The sequence below is a fragment of the Haliotis cracherodii genome, unplaced genomic scaffold (assembly GCF_022045235.1).
Source record: "Haliotis cracherodii isolate W230 unplaced genomic scaffold, xgHalCrac1.p SCAF_1, whole genome shotgun sequence".
NCBI lineage: Eukaryota > Metazoa > Mollusca > Gastropoda > Lepetellida > Haliotidae > Haliotis > Haliotis cracherodii.
Genome location: NW_027266264.1, coordinates 13,767,259 through 13,789,064, shown reverse-complemented (window position 1 = coordinate 13,789,064; position 21,806 = coordinate 13,767,259). Strand labels below are relative to the sequence as shown.

The window sequence follows — 21,806 nt, the reverse complement described above, 5'->3', positions numbered from 1 at the left end:
TGGAATATTGCTAAAAGTGGCGTAAAACAATACTCACTCATACATCCCTTGTAGCGTTCTTTGGAAAAAGAGGAATGCAATTTTGATTTGACAATATGCGTTCAGAAATGATGTAATTATATTCAACATATATTCACCAAGGTGTCAAAGCGTTATTATAGTTTAAGTTTTAGTATACACGATCACCTATGAAATGTTCGAACGTATAAATATTTAGTATGCTTCGGGTGTGTCATAACCACCTGGGTGCCGTTGTACAAAGCGATCTTAGCGCTAAGGTGATTGTAACTCCCATACCTTAACATCGACTTACGACAGTCCTAGCGCTGAGGTTGTTTTGTACAACGGCACCCTGAGCTGACTTACGCTTCGTCAAACACATGTAACCCTACCTACATAATGTTGCAGTTAAGCTTCGAAATCAGAATAAAATAATTTCTGACGTGATCGTGACCTTATAGGGCTTACCTACATCCGACACAATGGTGTGGTCAACTCGGAACCATGGTGCTTGTATATAGCGGGACTTGGAAACATTCAACGCAGAGTTGCGTCCCAAGGACACGCCAGAAACCTATGATTGTTGGTTCGAATCCCGGTTCGCCCCGATTATGTTCCTAGGTTTGTGAGCACCATACCCGTGCACGTGGGTTTCAACGAAGTGGTAAACGTCTGAGACCTGCATCATTTCGGGCGTTCTTCCCACATTAAGCCGACACGCCACGATATAACTGGAATACTGTTAAAAGCGGCCTTAAACCAAACTCACTCACTCACCGTAAATAGTGGAGTATTGACCAGACAGTCCAATGATTGACATCATGAGCATCGATCTACTCAATTGGGATACGATGACATGCATCACCCGATCCCGATAGTCGCCTCTTACGACAAACACAGTCGCCTCTAACGCAAACACGGGTTGCCGAATACCTGTTTCTACCCGGATCTACACAGGTCAATATATTGAAAATGCAATGAAGCTTTTGAATGGTAGATCTAGTCTAAAAGATTATTCTTTAGACATGGGTTCGATTCCGGTCAAAGGCAAACATTTGTACAATATGCGAAGCCATATTGGATTACTTGGCGACCTACCTCCCGGTCGTGCTGCCAGCCGTGTTCAACCGCGCGCGCGTTAATATCGCGATGGCCCGCCCTCCTGAACACGCCTCAGTGTTCCCTTTGAACAATCATCTTTAAAACCAACAGGGGGCGGTCGGGTAGCCTGGTGGTTAAAGCGCTTTTAGCAATATTCCAGCAATATCACGGCGGTGGACACCTTAAATGGGCTTCACACATTGTACCCATGTCGGGAATCGAACCCGGGTCTTCGGCGTGACGAGCGAATGCTTTAACCACAAGGCTACCCGATCAAGGGGGCGTAACACTTTCAGGTATATTCTATAACGATCACTCTGAGCTTGTGAAGGCAGGTGCAGATTTGGCATCGGAATTTAGTCAAATGTTATGAAGGCGGAATCGTAGCTATTTATGACAGTGGGTGTCTGACAGTAAAAGTTGAGCAGTACATTGCTACTATTTCGCAACGTCGGCGATGATGTCCTTAACAGGTTTCCGTAGAATGATTCAAGGACGGCAGTCAAGCACTCAGACCCGCTGTTGGTTTATACGCCACTCCCTACGTTTACGACATACACACATATTGAGCAATAGCATGACAGCATCATCACTGCACTGAAACTTAAGTGACTTCACAACAAACAACGACTAGGTATGATCGCAACTGTCAGAGGCACATGCGTCTCTGTTTTATGCATATGGTTCACGCTCTATCACGGGGAATCAGGTGAGTTCTGTTCATGTGATGATGCTATGTTAACACAGGGCCATGTAACTGATAATAATAACAAACAAACTCGCAGACGAGGCCGTAGCTAGGAAGTGCGAGGAAGTTGATTTTTCATTATGTTCCGATATTGGTAAGTATAAAATTCTAAAGTAACGAGGTAGTGAAAACATGGGGTCCGTAGAGACTGACTATTCACCCTGTGCCCATAATGTATCATTATTTAACACGTTCTTATCCCCTAAACGTTTTGCTGCTTGAAACGTTTGCCTGTTATATTCATAAAGTCACATAATCTCCAGCTCACCTCACGTGCCGTGAAAAAAACCCCACAATAGGTCGAATTGAATTCACGATTATGAGATGCCCCCTTCCAACGAGGCCGCCATCATCAATGTTTACCGAAGACAACAGAAATCTAAAGTTCAAACGATAATTACTTCTTGTAAATTACTTCTTGTAATTGTGAAATCGTGACGCTTTGATAAACAATAACAGAAGCTACGGTGAATTGTCGTCATTTAAGAAACGAACTGAAAACCGCAACTACGACGAGATATGTAGGCCAGGCATAACCCAGCTTAATGTATGATGAGCGAGACGGGCTATAATTCCGTAGCCTGGCGCATAACTGAGGACCTTGCGTCATTGATTCATCAGCCCTTTTCCCAATGCTTGTCGGGCTGGTAGTCGTCCCACTGAAGTTGTCCGTTTTGACAAATTTATGGACTAACGAATCGTGGGTTCAGAGATATGTTGTTGAAATTTCCTCGTATTGTCTTGAGGTGGTGTTTTTGGATTAACACAGGGTCTGGAATAACGAGGTTTACTGAACATCCTTGATACATCTACCTGATGGTTAATGCCTTCGCTCGTCACGCCTAAGGTACAGGTTCGATTCTTGATATGGGCACAATGTATGAAACACATTTTCGGTGTTCTCCGTGATATTACTGGAATAATAATATTAGTAGCGTTAAACCATACTCACGCACTGTTTATTTCTTATTCCGATAAAAAAAAGTTTATTTCCCCTGAACAGTAATAAATTCAGAAAAGTGATACATGACTGTGTTTCAGACCCGAGGAGATCCGGGTTAGGAGTGGCCTTTAGCAACCCATATTTGTCGTGAGAGGCGACTAGTGAGTGAGTGAGTATGGTTTTACGCCGCTTTTAGCAATATTCAAGCAATATCACGGCGGAGGACACCAGAAATGGGCTTCACACATTGTACCCATGTCGGGAATCGAACCCGGGTCTTCGGCGTGACAAGCGAACGCTTTAACCACTAGGCTACCCGACCGCCCCTAAGAGGCGACTAACGGGATCGGGTGGTCAGGATCGCTGACTTGTTTGATGCATGTGCTCGTATCCCAATTACGTAGATCGATGCTCATTGTGTCAATCACTGGATTGTCTGGCCTAGATTCGATTATTTACTGACCGCTGTAATATAGCTGGAATATTACTAAGTGCGGCGTTAAATTCTTGGGGTAACTGCAGTAACACTGCTGCGATGCTCTTTGGGGATTGTTCGAAACGCTTTAAAAGTATTGAACACATTTCAGGTTAGTATGCAAATAAGTGTATTTGATCTAGATGATTTGCCTTGAACAGGAGCTAAATGTTTCTTAAAGTGCAATGAATAACTATTATATTTAGAAGAGTTAGACACTTTCTTTTAGTATTACAGGATGCCCGCCCATCTATATTTTTTAACGACAGAAGGATAATCTTAATGTTACAAAATATATACTTCTTTGAAGTTGCTCGAGGTCCACTGGGTTTTACTGGATATTTATCTAACTATGCTTTTAATAATTTTACGGAAATGTTTTTTTTTCGCAGCGGGCACGGATTGTAACAACCCCATAAGCCTCCGTGCCACCCACTCTCACCAGTACTTGACCTCCCCTGGCTATCCGCATGGCTATGAAAGGTAGGTTTGGTTGTTTGCTGTTTAACACCGCACTCAGCAATGTCCCCGCTATATGACGGTGGTCTGTAAATAATCGAGTCTGGACCAGACAATCCGGTGATTGACATCACTCATTTGGGATACGATGACAGGCATCAACCAAGTCAGCGAGCCTGACCACCCATATAGTCGCCTTTTACAGCAAGCATGGGTTGCTGAAGACCAATTCTAACGCGGAAAGACCTGTCTTTTATCCCAAGCAAATAAGGCAATATTTTAAGTAAATAATTACCAAAGGAAACTTGTTAATATTACTTGTCCAGATCTATTTATTGTATCTATTGTATGCTAACATCTAGTTCTGAAATGTGGGGAACCACATATTGTGATACTATTGAATCTGTTCATAGTATTTTTGTAAATCTGGTTTAAAGGTTTGTAAATGAACTTGTAATAACATGGTTCTTGGGAAATTATATAAAATGCGAATGCATGGTCATGCTCTTGTATGTATTTTGGGTGAGAGGCCTTACACTGAATAAAACTGTTATGAAATCGTACATGATTGAGTACTTACTTTCCCATCATCAACTATATCAAAGGTAGTCTATGGCGTCGCAATTCGCTGTGCAGAGTTGCGTCTCTTGGGCACGCCAGACTCCCATGATTGTGGGTTCGAATCCTTGTTCGCTTCGATTATGTTTCCAGGTTTATCAGCACCATACCCGTGCTCGTGGATGTCACCAAAGTGGTAAACCTTAAAGAACTGCATCACTTCGGGCTTTCCTCACTCACTAAGCGTTAAAGGAAACTCACTCAGTCACTTGATCAAACCTGGTCATGTAAACCTACTGATGACAATCCTCGAAAAGTACTAGTGAATATTTACTATTATGAGTACATGATGATTTGAAGATTACCATTTAAAATATGTAACGCTTTGAATTAATTTTTGATATTTCCCTACAGGAACATTGCATGTCGGTGGACTATTACAGCACTTCCAGGTGAAACTGTACAAGTTGTGGTTACAGACATAGATTTGGATGTGTCCGATTGTCCACGATGTACACGTGCCTCCTGGCATCGAATTGAAGTGACAGATGGTGAGACTTTTACTGTTATCATGTCACTGTTATGCTTCATATACACGAGAATCGTTTCGTTTATATTTAGAAATGGTGTCCCCAGTCTTTACTGCAAAAAAATACCCCCCAAAATATTCATGATACCTAACCCGTTTTGTTCAAGTGAGTGAGTATGGTTTTACGCCGCTTTTAGCAATATTCCAGCAATGTCACGGCGGGGGACACCAGAAATGGGCTTCACACAATGTACCCATGTCGGGAATCGAACCCGGGTCTTCGGCGTGACGAGCGAACGCTTTAACCACTAGGCTACCCGACCGCCCCTTTTTTGTTCAATTGAGTGAGTGAATGAGTGAGTGAGTGAGGTTTTACGCCGCTTTTAGCAATATTCAAGCAATATCACGGCGGGGGACACCAGAAATGGGCTTCACACATTGTACCCATGTCGGGAAACGAACCCGGGCCTTCGGCGTGACAAGCGAATGCTTTAACCACTAGGCTACCCGACCGCCCCCTTTTTTGTGTTTTTTTTGTTTTTTTTTGTTTGTTCAATGTATATGAGTATAATGTATATAAACATGAACGACCTGTTCACAATTATATTTATATGTTGAAATCTTACCCTGAAATGTTTCATCACAGTAATCTTGGCTTAACTTACCACTGTGGTTCTCCGTGGAGATCTCATGTTGATTTTTATTTGAACGTCGGAGCAAAAGAAACTATACATCTCAGATGATTTTAACATATATTTTGATTTTTCAATTGAAAATTTCAATGATGATGTTTATCGCCAGCAAAAGGGTGTTCTTAAAAAGCGCACTTTGAATTTTTTGTCATTGATGTAAGTATTCCGTATCGGCGGAATGGCTTGTTTTCTCTTTATACGTATTAGCAGCTATCTTCGTTAATTAATAATCCCGATAGTTCGTGATGTTTTTGCAAGTGGCGAGGACTATTATGCTTGGTGGTCAGACTCGGTCACCTGGTTGATGGTTGATGGTTGATGTATTTGTCGTACCCGACGGCGTGGCTCGTATTCGTTGCTCATAACAACTCTGGATTGTCTGGTCCAGACTCTATTATCTTCAAGCCGCCGTTAATAGCCGGAATATTTCTGAGTGTTAACCAATAAACAAACAGATAAACAGTTTTGTAAAGATGCAATACAATGCATCATTCCCAAACGGTTGTGATTAACATGTGTTGGTTTGGTTTACAGGTACAAGCGTCTGGCCTAATGATAAGTTGGGGGTGTTTTCCAATTATAACAATAAGACACTAACCAGCAGAAGAAGTTCTCTCACTATTTCATTCACACCCCGTATCGATGGAAGTGGAGGCCGAGGATTCAAACTCAAGTACTACTCGGGTAGGAAATAATACTGTTCGCTTGATGCAACTTTGCATGATGCTAATACATGTTTGCGTACATTTGCACGAGTCTTTATTACTATTAATGCCATCGCGAAAGGGGCGGTGGTATAGCCTTGTGGTTAAAGCATCCGCTCGTCACGCCGAAGGCCCGGGTTCGTATCCCGACATGAGTACTGAGTGTGAAACCCATTTCTGGTGCTCCCCATCTTCCCGAGGCAAAGGCGTTAAGTGACTATAAAAGTGGAAACTGGACTTTTAGAGTAAACTTGTATTCCTGGAATATTGCTAAAAAGCGGCGTAAAACCCTTTCCACCTACTCACAAACTTACAGTATATGTGTATAACAGTCTGTGCACTGAAACAGGTTGAATAGAATACTTTCTTTTATTGACATTTATTTCATTCCCAGGTGTGTTTTACGACGATTCCTTTGCTGTAGTTGAGTTAGAGGCACGCAGCGGGAATGAAGTATTTGTTCCACCGACGCTTCCGCCAAACTACCCAAAGTGAGTATTATTATATACACTGTTGCTAATACACAACTGTTATGTACTTACTAATTGTTGCATATACTAAAATATCTTTTGGGATGCGTGTATTCTCTCTACAGTGAAAAATGGATCCTACGAAAGCATGATTAAATTAAGTAACGCTCATGTTTAAACCAAGAATTTTGTACATGCGAGATATCAAATCACAATAACCATCTGATTGAAACAGCCGAATTAACGACTGCATCACCGCGGAAGCTAATATGTATTCACAGTCATTATTGGAAGACATTTTGAAATAATTATATGAACATTATAGGTTACTGCAATATTGACAGTATGTCTGACAATGTATTTCGGCCGAGGTGATTTGAATCCTCTGTTTGACCGGTCAGAAACAAGTAATTTCCAAATTCATAGTAGAATAGTGCTTTAAGTACTCAGGACACTTTTATGCCATCTTGATATTCTATGTGATATGTTTATCATATAATATCAATTATTATTAACACTACCACCACCACCACAAATAATATTGTTTTTTTATATTAATTGAGGAAATTGCTTGTGATAACGTCTTGCCTGTTGTAGTCGGTTCGAAATGAGCTGGAGGATAACGAAAACAAGAGCAAACGGGAGGATGTACATTAAGGTTCTTTCTTCATCTCTTACTGGTGATTGTGAGCGCAATTACATGGAAGCGAAAAACGGTTAGTTGAATCCGCTATGTTTTCCTTCTCTAATTTTCATTTTAGAAACAAAGACACGTAAATGATTCGTTTAATGTCCTCATATCTAAAAGTAAGCATTTTTGGCATATTTCTGTATAAAAATGTACATACAGTGGTAATGCAACATCATCAGTTTACACCAAAGTTTTTATTAATGTGAAAATTCAAGCCAAATTAATTCCTTTGTTTTCCATGGGCAAGAGGAACGACCAAGGGGTCAAGTGGGCAGAATAATATAAAAGCAAATCTTTTGAAACCTCCGGCTCTCGTCCCGGTTTCAAATGAATATTTTGGTCTTCAAATTCAAATAATACGCCTACATTTAAAACAATGTTATATAAATTTCCGATTTAATTCCAATATTTATTTACTTCCGTATTCACTTGTTAATTGAATGATAAGGATCATGGTCCGTATGTACAGGGTACGGCCGCACCTCCCCTTCACTTGGTCGGTGGTGTGGACAGGAGACGCCTGAGAAATATGCTACCGGTGTCTACATGTTCATCCTGTTAACCTGCAATAGTCCTGTAGGGAAAGGTTTTGGTTTCACCATTGAATACGGGGCTTATGCATTGCAACCTACAACTCCTGCAAGTGACGGTAACAATGAGGGTGAGTTTGGTTAAATTACGCTTATGACAGTATTTCTGTCATTTGTCGTTGTTGAGGACAGTCTAGATCTAAGTGTCGAAGTAGTTCACTTTCGTGAACCCCAGGAACACGATTGTGATGCTGACAGGGATCTATTAAAGTGAATGTGTGAATTGAACCCGCAATCAGCGGATCCTGGTACGGTTTGGGGACACAACCCTGCGCTCGTGGTACAAAAGACCACGCGGTGAAACAAGCGTCCATGTGGCGCAGATGACCACGTGATGGACCTTATTTACGAGGGATCTGTGAGTAAATATTTCTTAAGGGTCCATGCTGTTGTTGCAGGTGATTAAGGGGCATTCACACGGTACAACTTGTTATATACAACTAGTTGTACCGTGTGAATGCCCCTTTAGGCATCATCGGTGGTCAGGATCTATGACATATTTGATTGCTTGTCATTGGACGCCGATGGCAGGGATTGTAGCATATGCTTTCAAATTCTTTTTTGTCTGGAAAAAAATATATGCAGGTCGCCATGATGTAATTTGAATTTGGGACTGCATAAAAAACATTCACCACCTGTCTGTGAGCCTGGCTAATGTGAAACTACTAATGTTACTCTCCAGAGTTTTCACTCTCATGTACAATACCGGCCACCGCATATCATAACGCCATGTGTTTTGCCTTACAGTATCAAAAAGCGGTGCATCGATGGAGGTCATAGCAGGAAGCTTCATTGGAATCATTGCATTTTGTGGCGTGACATACCTAGTGTCTAGAATACTATGTGACAGGATGAAAATGAGAGACATAGAATCTGAGCATCCAGAGGAACACCTCTCGCTCGAAAACCCCAACAGGCAGTTACCAAGCACTTCGGTGACACCATCAGCGCCTTCATTGTCTGACCCTGACATGGTCCACCCGTCCGTGCTGCCACCGGCCTACGATGACGTGATGAAGAATAACGCCTTTTACAGTCCCGTTATGAATACATAATTACAACACATGTAAACGTAATGAACAAATACAATTCTGAGGCGACCTATAAGTAATCGAGCCTGGAGCAGTCAATCAAGTGATTGATATTATGAGCAACGATCCTTGTCTTCGGGTTACGCTGCCACGGATTCAACCAAGTCATCGATCCTGATCATCGATTTATTATAGGTTGCCTCTTACGGGTAATAAAAGCTGGGAACCGATTTTAACCAGGAATCCCCACACTATGGCATTGGTTCTTATAGGTGAAGGGTATCTTCCCGTAATGTGACCGAGGCATGTCACTCGATTCTCAGTCAGGCCAACCAGTTGGACACAACACCGCTCCACGATGTCGGGGCATGGTGACACTCTGTTAGATCAGACATTGTACCACCCGATTCCGATTCGTCGGATTCTACGACAAGCACTGGCTCGTGGAATCTATTCTGTAACGGGATCACGAAGGGATACACTGAAAAAACAAAACAGGTTTATTTATCTTAAGATACTGAACTTCACAGTTCTTGTATCGGTCTTGTTACTGTGTTAATTATTTGATCTCATGTCTAGCGTTTCTGAAAACTTACGACATTATATTTTGCAATATACTCCTCGTATCACCAGGACAGTCATTTATTGATAATCGGGTCATCTGAGTGATTAATTTGTCGTGGCAATATGCTCCCTGAAATGTTTAATTTATATGTTCAATATTATATTCTAAATAAAGTTTTATATTCTTTCAAAACAGATTTGCTCTTGTATCCTCCCCGTTGCAAAGGAATACCGCTATGTTGGTGCCTATATGAGCATAATGGAAGCATGTCGGTCTTACTTCTCACCATCGGGTTAGACAGCCATAGGTATAAAGGTTATGGTTTGGTTAATGATTTGACAAATAGATGGACATGTTATGAATGAGTGAGTGAGCATGGTTTTACGCCGCTTTTAGCAATATTCAAGCAATATCACGGCGGGGGACACCAGAAATGGGCTTCACACATTGTACCCATGTCGGGAATCGAACACGGGTCTTCGGCGTGACGAGCGAACGCTTTAACCACTAGGCTACCCGACCGCCCCGGACATGTTATGAAACTAACAATGGACTTAACAAGTGCAGTTTGGTTTTAGAATATGCCCAATGCTATGTCAAATGTGTTTATAATAAAATGGTGCCATTGCACACTAGGGGCAGTTATTGCAAGTTACTGTCCAGAGTTACGTCCCTCGAACGAGCCAGAATTCTATATTATTGGGTTCGAATCCCAGATTCGCTCTTACTGCGGTTGTGTCTCCCTCAAACGGTTATCTTCTGAGACCTGTAAAATTTCATCCTTTCTACTGCCTTAGACTAGCAGCTGTGATATTACTCAAATCATGTTACTACGACTTTAAAATCGTCCTTGGTAAGAACGTAAAGTCAGTTAATTGATGGAGGGTTAACAATCAATGGATGCATTGCGAATGTTCATGTCTTCAGAGAAATACATACACCTCAACTTATCAATACGTGACGTCTGTAGCACTGACGATAGTTTTGATAAATTGAAAAATGTAATACAATGATAGAATACTGATTGTGAACAGCTTTACTTAAGTACAAGTATAACTGTCCATTAGACATTTAGGCATTCCCATGGGCACCAATTGTGCTTCCCATCTTGCTCATCTGTTTGTTTATGCATATGAATCGGAATTTCTGCTCGGATTGACAAGGTAAAAACATGGTAATCTAGCCTAGAGGTTTAACTTAAGCTTCCGGATATCGATGATCTAATGTTCCATAACCATCAAGTATCCAGTTCCTCTGATTAACCCTCTTGAACTAGACAAATAAGAGTGCAGTGAGACCGTCTCGCCTGTTTCATATTTATATATGCATAAAGATTCCAAAGTGACCGAACACTTTCCACAAGACTGTATACAAATCATTCGCAATCAACTGAACAGGCAAATGTGAACCTGTACTCAACTTTGACATAATAACAAATGAAAACCAAGGACCATCGCCATTGTGTCAAGGTAATTTAGAAGTTCTATCTATCATTCCAGCACAATGCTATAGCTACAGTGATACAACTATAGTCGAAAAAACCCGAATAGGCATCTCAGTTGTCAATTCAATATCTCACTCACTCACTCTAAATATTTCGAGTTTATTATAAAACATGAAATATAGAAGTAAAACGAACTAGTGATGCCACAGTGGTGGCGATACATTTGATAAGGTCACTCGTGGTGTGGTAGACATCAATATTTCCGAAAAAGTTCATTCGTGTTATGAAAAAGAAGTATATCGTTAATAAAAAATGTTGATGAGTAATTCTCGCCCGATTGGTTGGGTCAGCTCTGCTCGTGCGATATTTGCTCTTTTCATTTGCAAAACTATGGGAAAAGAAATTTGAACATAATGATACAAAGCATAAATCAACCACTAATGTCATATTTTCAATATTGCTTTAACACGGCCGTGCTTGAGAAGACAATGTGGTAACAAAGTGAGTGTGAGTTGGGTTTAACGCCGCTTTTAACATTATTCCAGTATATCACGGCGTGTCAGCTTAATGTGGGAGGAAAGCCCGAAGTGATGCAGGTCTCAGACGTTTACCACTTCGGTGAAACCCAGGAGCACGGGTATGGTGCTGACAAACCTAGAAACATAATCAGGGCGAGCCGGGATTCGAACCCACAATCATAGGTTTCTGGCGTGCCCAAGGGACGCAACTCTGCACAGCGAATCGCGGCGCCTTAGACGACTGTGCCACTCGTGCCCAAGGAGTGGTCGGCTCGGAGTCAGTATACTGTGTCTGAGTGGGGTATTCATGTTAAACTGCGGCATGGTATCTTAGTATGCTAGCACTATAAATCGGCATCAGTCCGGACTAGTACAAGCAGCCACACACACACGTGCATTCACGTCGCTATATAAGTGCTATAATCTTGGACGCGACGTTGAGCCCAATTTCACCTCACCTCACCTCCTACTCCTGACAAATAACAAACAACATTTGTATGATTCTGTTAACAAAATAGTGATATTCATGATAAAAAAATGTGCATTTTTTATAAAAGACTAAGCATCTGGTATAAATGTGGGAAGGAAGGGTATATACCTAGCTGGCTATATTAATCTGTTGAATAACATCAAACCAATATAGGGTGGACCAAAATAGGTAAAGGTCTACACAAGATACAAACAACTAAACTATAAGAATAACAGCAAGTATAACATCCACACACAACAATAAACAACAAATGACAACATTTGCCATGAACAAGAACACTCCAACATTTCCAAAAGTAGGTGCTTTATTTGCTACTTAATGTAAACAGAATGTATTGCTAACACAAAATATATTGCTTTTAAAAAATGTAGGGCGGACCCGACAGAGCTCAGCTATATAAAACTTTCCTTTGCTGTGATGTTATGTGGACACAATCAACACCGCGTTAACATTTCTCAATACCGGATAGATATCCACCGAAGCATGGCATGACGCAGCAAACTTGATCCCTACATTTAGCAGCATGCTGTCGTGTAGCGGGTTACAGGCGGTACGCGCGTGGCCGTCAGAGTGACTGGTCAAACAGTCAGATTAACAGAAGAAGTTGTGTTCTGCAGTTAGGATGTCTCCAGAGAGGAGTATTCTTGCACAGGTGTACCTACTGCTTGCTGTGTCAGGTCGGTATCCATGTCAGTCTTTACTCTACGTCATTGATTACCTTGATGTTTTCAATACTCACTCTATCGTTCATTCGATATGCGCGCCCTACTTCCGCGTTGTATCACCGTGGATTAAGTCATGTAATATTGAACATTGAACATGTTATAGTAAGTGCTTGGACGTCGTTAGCTGGTTTTGGTTCAGTAATGGATATGCTCTAAATCACAGGCTATTTGTAAACGCTTGCGTCAGTCTGTATAGGTCTCGTGATAACTGGTTTCATGCAAGATAATATCTACGGCAGTATTTGTTTACGCTCCACTTACCCCAAGCCTTTGTATGCACTATTCTTGAAGTAACATGCTGTGTGTGATGACACTCTCTCTCCCCTCGTTCTATATGTCTCTATCTTTCTCTCCCTCGTCATTTCCCCGGTCCTCACATGTCACCCATCTCTTCCCTTTCGTTCTTTCTGTGTGTGTGTGTGTGTGTGTGTGTGTGTGTGTGTGTGTGTATCTCTTTCTTTCCCCTCTTTCTCTGCCACTTATCATCTGTCTTCCCATATTTTCCCCTCCTCTTCCCCTCCCTCTCTCTCTCTCTCCCTCTCTCTCTCATCCTCCCCCTTCTCATATTTTCTTCGGTCCTTCCCATCAGTCACTCACCTCTTTTCCCCTCTCTTTCTCTCTTGCTCCCTCTCATCTTTTCTCCGCTCTTCATTTGTCTCCACATCTTTCCCCTCAACTCTCCCCTCTCTCTGTTTGTCTCTCTCTCTCTCTTTCTCTCCTGTCTCTCCTCCTCTTATTTTCTCTGCTCCTTCTTATCCGTCAACCCATCTTTTCCCTCAATTCTTTCCTATCTCTCTCTCATTCTCTCTCGCTCCCCCTCCCCTCGTCATCTTGTCTCCGCACCTCATTTGTCTCCACATCTTTCCCTCCACTCTCCATCTTATCAATCACTAATCTCTTTCCCTCCTCTCTCTGTGTGTCTCTCTCTCCTCTCCTTCTCTGTTCCTTCTCATATGTCACTCCCAACTCACCCCCTTCTCTCTTTCCCTCTGTGAGTCTCTGTGTCTGTCTCTGCCTATGTCTGCCTGTCTGTCTTTCTCTCCTTCTCTCTATCTATCTCCCGACTCAATGACTATTTGTTGTTGACATATTTCAGGTATGGTCCAGACCCTTCAATGCAGGAACGATTCCGGCATCGTCGCTGGCCTTACGGTCATGAAATTTACCTCTCCGCATGCATACCCTAGCAACAAATTGTAAGTAGAGGCATCTTTAGAGCCGCATCAATACTCCCTTAAACAAGACTATGTTCTGGTGCAGATGTTGTAAAGAGAGTCACGTTGTAAAGTGAAACATTCTCTCTGTCTAATCGTGTCATTAAGCACTAGGCTCATATAAATGATAAAATGCCAGATTTCAGAGTTAGGAGTGAGTGAATTAGGCTAAATGCCGCTTTAAACAATATTGCGGTTATATCACGGCGTATCACTTGATGTGGGAAGAAACCCGGAGTTATGCAGGTCTTAGACCTTCACCACTTTGGTACCCACGAGCGCGGGTATGGTGCTCTGACAAACATAGGAACGAAGAGGCGAACCGGGATTTGAACTCGATCATAGGTTTCTTGCGTGTCCAAGGGACGCAACTCTGTACAGCGAATTATGGGTCTTCAGACAACTTGGTCATCTGTGCTCCACAGAGTTGAAAGGGTGTTTTAGGATGTAAATCAAATATACTAGAACTACCATTTTGTCTTGGGCAAGTATGTCTTTAAGACGTTTGTATTATGATATGTGTAAAAGGTGTGTCCCACAGCTGTGTCATTAATTGTCACAATGTTCCTTTAAAAGCAGGAAGTAAAGACACGCGCTGTTAAGTACTGTCATGCAAAGATACCACTCTCAATGTTCAGCCTGCTCGCACTTCTTTACTTAGAGCAAACGAAACTATGATCTTACAACTGAATTGGTCACAAAGAAGAATAATAGTTATTTGCTTCTGATTCATCTCATCTCATCTGTGGTGATGGTAAACAAGAATAAGATCACAGTTATTTTATCCTTTGAGCCCTGTTCATTGACACGTATTGAGACTTTGATCTTCAGCAATCCATGCTTGTCGTAAAAGGCGACTAACGGGATCGCGTGGACAGTGACTTTGTTGATTCATGTCATCGGATCCCCATTGCGTAGATCTTTGCTCATGATGTTAATCATCGGATTGTCTGGTCCCGACTAGATCATTTAAAGACCGCCGTCATATAGCTGGAAAAGTGCTAAGTGCAGCGTTAAACAACAAACAAACAAATGTTTTTTTGCAGTTACCATCTACACACTCTTGAAATGATCCCATGTTGAGAAGTTAATGTATTATTCTTTCAGTGATGTGTCTTGTTGGTGGAGAATAACAGCGTTTGGTCCGGACAAAATTATTTGCCTTCTCGTTCAGTTTCCTAAGATGACCAACATTCGAAACTGTATGATGACATATCTCGACGTCTATGATGGTGAGTTGTAGACCAAGAATGACTTCAGATACCTATTAGTCAATTTTGACTCAATCGAAAATTGACAAGGGCGACGCCATGTTTGTTTGTAAACACTGAAATTAGTACCAACCTGACCTTTATATTTGCATATTTATCAATCAATGACATTTGCTGTATCATGCCAGAAACACTCCGGCGCAGTAGTGACTCAGCATAACATCACTGCCACAGGCTAATTTGCATATCACGTGTCCGGACTTTGCTCTTGTTTGTAAACAAACGCGGTTTTTTTCAGAAATCAGTATAGAACGGACTAATGCAAGTATTTGGGAGCGCTTTACATATTGTTTTGCATAATTATATAGATATGCTACTACAACTGCGACAGTGAGTTGCATGACAATATATATTTATATAGCAAAGTGACCGTATCGCTAGCTCTCCGTTGGGCTTCGAGCACTGAGATACGCCGTGATTATGTTTCTTGGTTGTCAACATCAAACCTGGGTCCACGATCTGCATCACTGTGAACTTTCCTCCGACGTCACGCTGACGCGCCGTGATAAGACTGAGACTGTAGAAAGCGGCGTTATTATAAGTTGTTTGTTTGTTGTTTAACACCGCACTCAGCAGTATTCCAGCTATATGACGGAGGCTCAGGGATTGACATCATGAACATCGATCCACGCAATCGGGATCGATGACATGCATCAACCAAGTCAGCGAGCCTGACCACCCAAACCCGTTGGTCGCCTTTTACGACAAGCATAGTCGCCTTCTACGGCAAGCATGGGTTGCTGAAGACCTATTCTACCCCGGATCTTCACGGGTCTAATATAAGTTGTAGCAGGATCACGAAGGGTACATAAAACCCCATGAATCCCTCGCGATCCTGCTACAACGACGAATTTATCTTACCGACATGTTTCAAGATGACGTAAAATAATTCAAATATATTCCAAATTTATAGAAAACAGCTGCTCGATGGAGATGAGGTTTGCTTGCGCTATGTCACGTGACATTGGCTCGGAAAAAGCGTGTGGCATTTTGCTTTGAAGCGGGGAATAAAGGATTTATTCTGTCGCAGAAATGCACGTGTAGCCTGTTGTGCTTCATCTTCCCGAGGCAAGAGAGTTAACTGACTATAAAAGTCCAGTTTCCACCCTTGCCGAACTAGGCTGGAGTGAAATTTTGGCTGGACTAACGAGTCTATGCATAGTCCAATCGAAATCGCGCACCGAAACCGAAATCCGGTTCGTAAACTGTCGTGCAGATTTCGGTCGATTGCAGGATTTGCAAAGCATGTGCACCGCCAACTCGTTGTCAGCAAATATTTTCCAAATCGTTTCATGTTTTTAATCAAGGTGCTCACATGATCTGATGTAAGACCCGTTTTATCACAATATAGATCTTGATTATCGATCAGATCGTCCTGATTGGGTCCCACCATTTTGTGTGAAGCAAACGCAAGTGATATACGAGAGGTGGAATCTAATTGGTCCATAGGAGAGGCTTAGAAGGGACATAACTGGTAAAAGCCACTGGTGGCTACGATCGAGCCCAGTAATTCCAGCCTAGTTCGGCAAGGGTGGAAACTGGACTTTTAAAGTCAGTTAACTCCCTTGCCTCGGGAAGATGGTTGTGCTTGTTGTTGGGTATAAGAGATTTATTTTCCCCTCTGAGAAGTGTATTACCCTCCAAGGCGTTTACACAGTATTTGATCAAGATCACGTGGGCCAATCAGATCTCATCATTCTGACATGGAGGTATGATAAACCCAATTCACTCATTCACTCAGACATATGTTCATTTGTATTTCAGGGTTTGACAGTGATGCGACTATTCTAGGGCGATGGTGTGACATGAACTCTCCGCTGCTTAGAAGCACTGGCAACCAAACCTTTGTCTACTCAAAGACTCCAGTCGGTGTCCAATTCAAATTTGATGTTTGGTATTGCACAAATGAATTTACCATGGGGAATATGAGCGATGTGTCTGTTGGCGCTGATAACGGTATGTATACTGGTGCGCGTTTATATTTAATAGAAAGACATTATCATATTTACATACTCTTTCGTGCTTCTTTGTCATTAAAAGCATGGAAACGATATAAAATCAATATTATCTGGTGGCACTTGTGACGCAGCCATCTAATGCGCTGCAATCGAAGCACATAGTTGTGTCCCTTAGGCGGAATTATATGATCAAGGGTTCGAATCCCAGATGCGCCCTGGTTTGAGTTTTGTGTTAGATGAGGTGAGGTAAAATGGGGTTTAACGTCGCGTCCAAGATTATTGCACTTATATAGCGACGTGCATACACGTGTATGTGTGTGTGTGTGTGGCTGTTTGTACTAGTCCGGACTGATGCCGATTTATAGTGCTAGCACACTGAGATACCATGCCGCAGTTTAAAATGAATACCCAACTCAGACACTGTATATTGACTCCGAGCCGACCAGTCCTTGTTTTAGCCCCTTAATGCCGAGCGCCAGACAGGGCAACAACAAGTACCATCTTTTAACGTCTTTTGGTATGACGCAGCTGGGGATCGATCCCCGGACCTTCCGCTCTCCGGGCGGACGCTCTACCATTAGACTACGGAGGCGGTCGTTTTGTGTCAGAACCTTACCCTTCGTACACGTTAGTTTTTTCAGCAAAGAGGTAACCGACATGTATTTCATCGTGGTTTAACTTCTTAAAGAATAGAATCACATGAAATTGCAGATTATGCTCATATATGTATTTTAATGAACTTTATAGTGACGTGTTCACAAACCAATAAATAGTGAACACTTGATTATTATTTAATGCTAAGGTGCTACTTGTTTTCAGCGTCGTCGCTATCAACAGGGGCTATACTAGGAATTGCCGCTTGTTTATTAATAGCAGTGGCTATTTTTTCTGTGATAACAAGGCACGTTGTCCGTAAAACGTGCTGGAACCGCCCCCAAAACACAGGACAACAAACGCCATCAGTTTCATCAGGCGTGGAAAGTAATCCCCCTGATTACTGGTCAGTAGTTGTATCCCCTTCAAGGGAGGTCGTGGCAGTTCACCCCAGGGAAAGCCCCCCTGCCTACTGGGACGTCGTGACAATCAGTGAGGAGAATACCGGTTCACCATTGCATGAAGACCACAGTGCAATATCTATACAAGAACGCCACAGAACTATACCTGTGCAAGGTGACCAGAGTGCAATACCTGTGCAAGAGGACCAGAGTGCAATATCAGTGCCAGAGGACCACGGTGTGATATTACAACAGAATCACTATGTAATACCAAGAGAGGACTACAATGAAACACCACTGTCCCTGGACAATATTGAAACACCATTTTCAGGGGACCATAGTGAAACGCCATTGGCACTTGACCATAGTGAAACAGCATTGCCAGAGCGAAACGGGGCACTAACATTGCAAAGATATTAACCAGAGTGAATACTAGTATAGTACAATACCGTTGCAGGATCAGTGAAATACCATTAGAAGAGGAAAACAATGCAACACCAATGCAAATTTACAAGAGGTTCAGAACCAGACCGATTCAAAGTCGGTATAAAGGGAACCGAAGGACGAAGTGGTCGCTGTATGATTCAAGTATAATGAAATTAATGTATCACACCCCATCAATACATTACCACGTTACATTTCAAACAACATAATGGTATTCAAGGACAGTGAATTATTTACGAAGAACGTCACTGTCCCACATTCTATAGGGTGACTATAATACTTATTCTCCTGAGAGAAACTCAAACGAGTGTGAGAGGGAACTCTCCCACTAACATGTATTACTATTACTGCGTACTTACAGTACATAGCCAATGGAGAGGAATGGGCAACATGGATGTGGAACTTCAAATGAAGATTTGGTGCAGTTATATCAGCGTGATTTTTATGTATCTATCCATTTTAAGTATGTTGAAAACTATTAATACTACTAAAACGTCTGACCATCAATATATACCTCCACATGAACATTGGAGGGGTGTGTGGGGGTGTGTGGGTGTGTGTGTGTGTGTGTGTGTGTGTGTGTTTGTGTGTGTGTGTGTGTGTGTGTTGGGGGTTGGGGTGAGGGCAGTCGTCTAAGGCGCCACTGTTCTCTGTGCTAAGTTGCGTTCCTCGGGCACGCCAGAAACCTATGATTGTTGGTTCGAATCCCGGTTCGCCCCGATTATGTTTCTAGGTTTGTCAGCACCATGCCCGTGCTCGTGGCTTTCACCGAAGTGGTAAACGTCTAAGACCTGCATCACTTCGGGCTTTCCTCCCACATTAAGCTGACACGCCGCGATATAACTGGAATACTGTTAAAATCGGCGTTAACCCCAACTCACTCACTCACCCATTAGCTTCAGGGATATTACCTCTTTCAGGAATACCATTTTACAGGTGTCAGAATAGCTTGTTCTTATGGTATTGTGTATGGAGACTTGATATGTTTTGTTACACTAGCAAAACCAGATGTTGTTTTTATTAAAACTATCAACAAACATAATTATTTTATAAAAAACCCAACAACGTTGCAACAGTGTATTTTTTGTTGCTGTCTGTCATTTTAAGCTTAATTGTTTTTTCAAGCAGTTTCTTGACATTTTCTTTTTCGATAAAATCCCTCCTAAATCACGGGAACAAATGAAACAAGTCAAAATAGGAAGTTGGTCAGTGATGCGTCATATTTGGAAATGTCATCCACATGTCTGCCATAAACTATTTAACTTCACCGAGGCCTTGACTGTTGAACCCTGATCGAAAAATCTTTTGAGCAGGAGTCTTATCATTTATTACCATATTGAAACGATATCAACAGACGAGTTAAGTATTCGTACTGAACAGTCGAGCATGCTCCTTTAAGAAAGTGCTGATGAGAGTGAGTGTGTGAGATATTCCATGTCAAGTCTCTGACTGTACACGAGGCACCATGGCCAGTTGCTGAGGCTGGAGGTAGTTTGCCGGGAGTGCTGCGCTATACTATCAGTACCATTGTCATGTTTGTCGACCTCGCTCGGATAACTGTAGGGTTAAAATGTCATGCATGAAATAATAAAAATGCCTATAGTTTGTTATTTTTATCTTTGACACTGATACTCGGTCTGATAGAGAGTATTCTACTAAATGTATCATTTGCTTTTTCATCGATTCTGTTTAATCGGACCGCCTCCCTGGTCTAGTTGTAGAGCGTCCGCCCGGAGAGCGGAAGGTCCCGGGTTCGATCCACGGCCGCGTCAAACAAAAAGACGTTAAAAGATGGTACTTGTTGTTTCTCTGTCTGGCGCTCGGCATTAAGGGGCTAAAACAAGGACTGGTCGGCTCGGAGTCAGTAAACTGCGTCTGAGTCGGGTATTCATGTTAAACTGCGGCATGGTATCTCAGTGACCTTGCACTTTAAATCGGCATCAGTCCGGACTAGTACAAGCAGCTACACAAACACACGCACACGCGTACATGCACGTCGCTATATGAGTGAAATAATCTTGGACGCGACGTTAAACCCCATTTCACCTCACCTCACCTGTTTTATCGAAACAATTATATTCATTCACTCACTCATACTACAAGCCGGAGGGACATGCGTAACATGACAACAATAGGGGACGTAGCATATAACAGTGAAGAGTGAGTGTGTTGTAGCTTACGCCGCTTATAGCATTATTCCAGCAATATCACGCCATCACACAGTGTATCCTTGAATCGAACTCGGGTCTTCGGCGTAACGAGCGAACGCATTAACCACTAGTGCACTAGGCTACCCAGACGCTTCTCATATAAAAGTGACAACTGTGTAGACACCATATTATAACTACAGCATTGTCCGAATCAATGATTGTACTTTTGATGGTTATTGAGAATAAACTGCATGTATAATGTTTGGCCTACACCAAGGACAGAATGCATTGAGTAAAATGTTTACATCCGTAAAAAGCGACAAAACCAAGAAATATGTGCTAAAACTAGAGTCCGTTTTCCGATTCCGACTATATCATTAGCATGGCTTTATCATCGACTATCACCTGTGATGATACAAGGTTTTTTGCGAAAAGGTGAGCATATCCTGCCCCACCGGTGTCACCCGTCACAGATACACAAAAACACGTTCCCTTTTCACCCTCATAAACACGGGAACATATGGTACAAGTAAAAACAGGGAATTGCATCAGACATCACTAAAGTAACTTTCATTAACTTTCACCAAACCTAGACCATAATGGAATAGTTGTGAAACATTCACTCAGTACATTAACAGCCGACAAGATGAGAAATAAATAGTGCCATTTTCATAAAGAATATCTTTTAAGAAAGCCCATGTTTTACATAAAAAGATTGACAAATGCTTCTCATTGTAAAGTATCTGTTTCGAGAATACACGTCATTATGACAAAATACTTATTACAAAGAAATAATTGAGCACCTGTTTATGTTACAAAACAGGTTAAAAGTTAGTTAAGCTCCTAGACATTAAATAGAAAATGCTGATCTCAATGTCGATGACACACAATGGCCGCTGTCGACGTCATTTTTCAGCTCAATACCAATAAGAGTGAGTGAGTGAGTTGGGTTTAACGCCGCTTTAAACAGTATTCCAGTTATATCGCGGCGTGTCAGCTTATTGTGGGAGGAAAGCCCGAAGTGATGCAGGTCTCAGAGGT

At 42.0% G+C, this 21,806-nt stretch overlaps 2 protein-coding genes across 3 annotated transcripts; both read left to right on the top strand.

The window, feature by feature from the left end:
- Positions 1–1,622: 1,622 nt before the first annotated feature.
- Positions 1,623–9,755, top strand: LOC139473244 (CUB domain-containing protein 2-like). 2 transcript variants are annotated; one of them, XM_071255779.1, is made up of 8 exons: positions 1,623–1,810; positions 3,660–3,750; positions 4,699–4,835; positions 6,040–6,189; positions 6,604–6,700; positions 7,277–7,395; positions 7,840–8,031; positions 8,708–9,755. In XM_071255779.1, exons 1-8 carry the CDS (start codon positions 1,738–1,740, stop codon positions 9,013–9,015), a joined length of 1,167 nt encoding a protein of 388 aa, XP_071111880.1. In that variant the 5' UTR covers positions 1,623–1,737; the 3' UTR covers positions 9,016–9,755. The 2 variants fall into 2 exon arrangements, with proteins under 2 accessions (XP_071111880.1, XP_071111889.1); XM_071255788.1 differs by lacking the exon at positions 7,840–8,031.
- Positions 9,756–12,494: 2,739 nt separating this feature from the next.
- Positions 12,495–19,028, top strand: LOC139460033 (uncharacterized). Its single transcript, XM_071241690.1, has 5 exons — positions 12,495–12,685; positions 13,830–13,929; positions 15,055–15,179; positions 16,983–17,174; positions 17,996–19,028. The coding sequence occupies exons 1-5, from the start codon at positions 12,631–12,633 to the stop codon at positions 18,589–18,591; spliced, it is 1,068 nt and encodes a 355-aa protein (XP_071097791.1). The 5' UTR covers positions 12,495–12,630; the 3' UTR covers positions 18,592–19,028.
- The last annotated feature ends 2,778 nt before the right edge of the window (positions 19,029–21,806 follow it).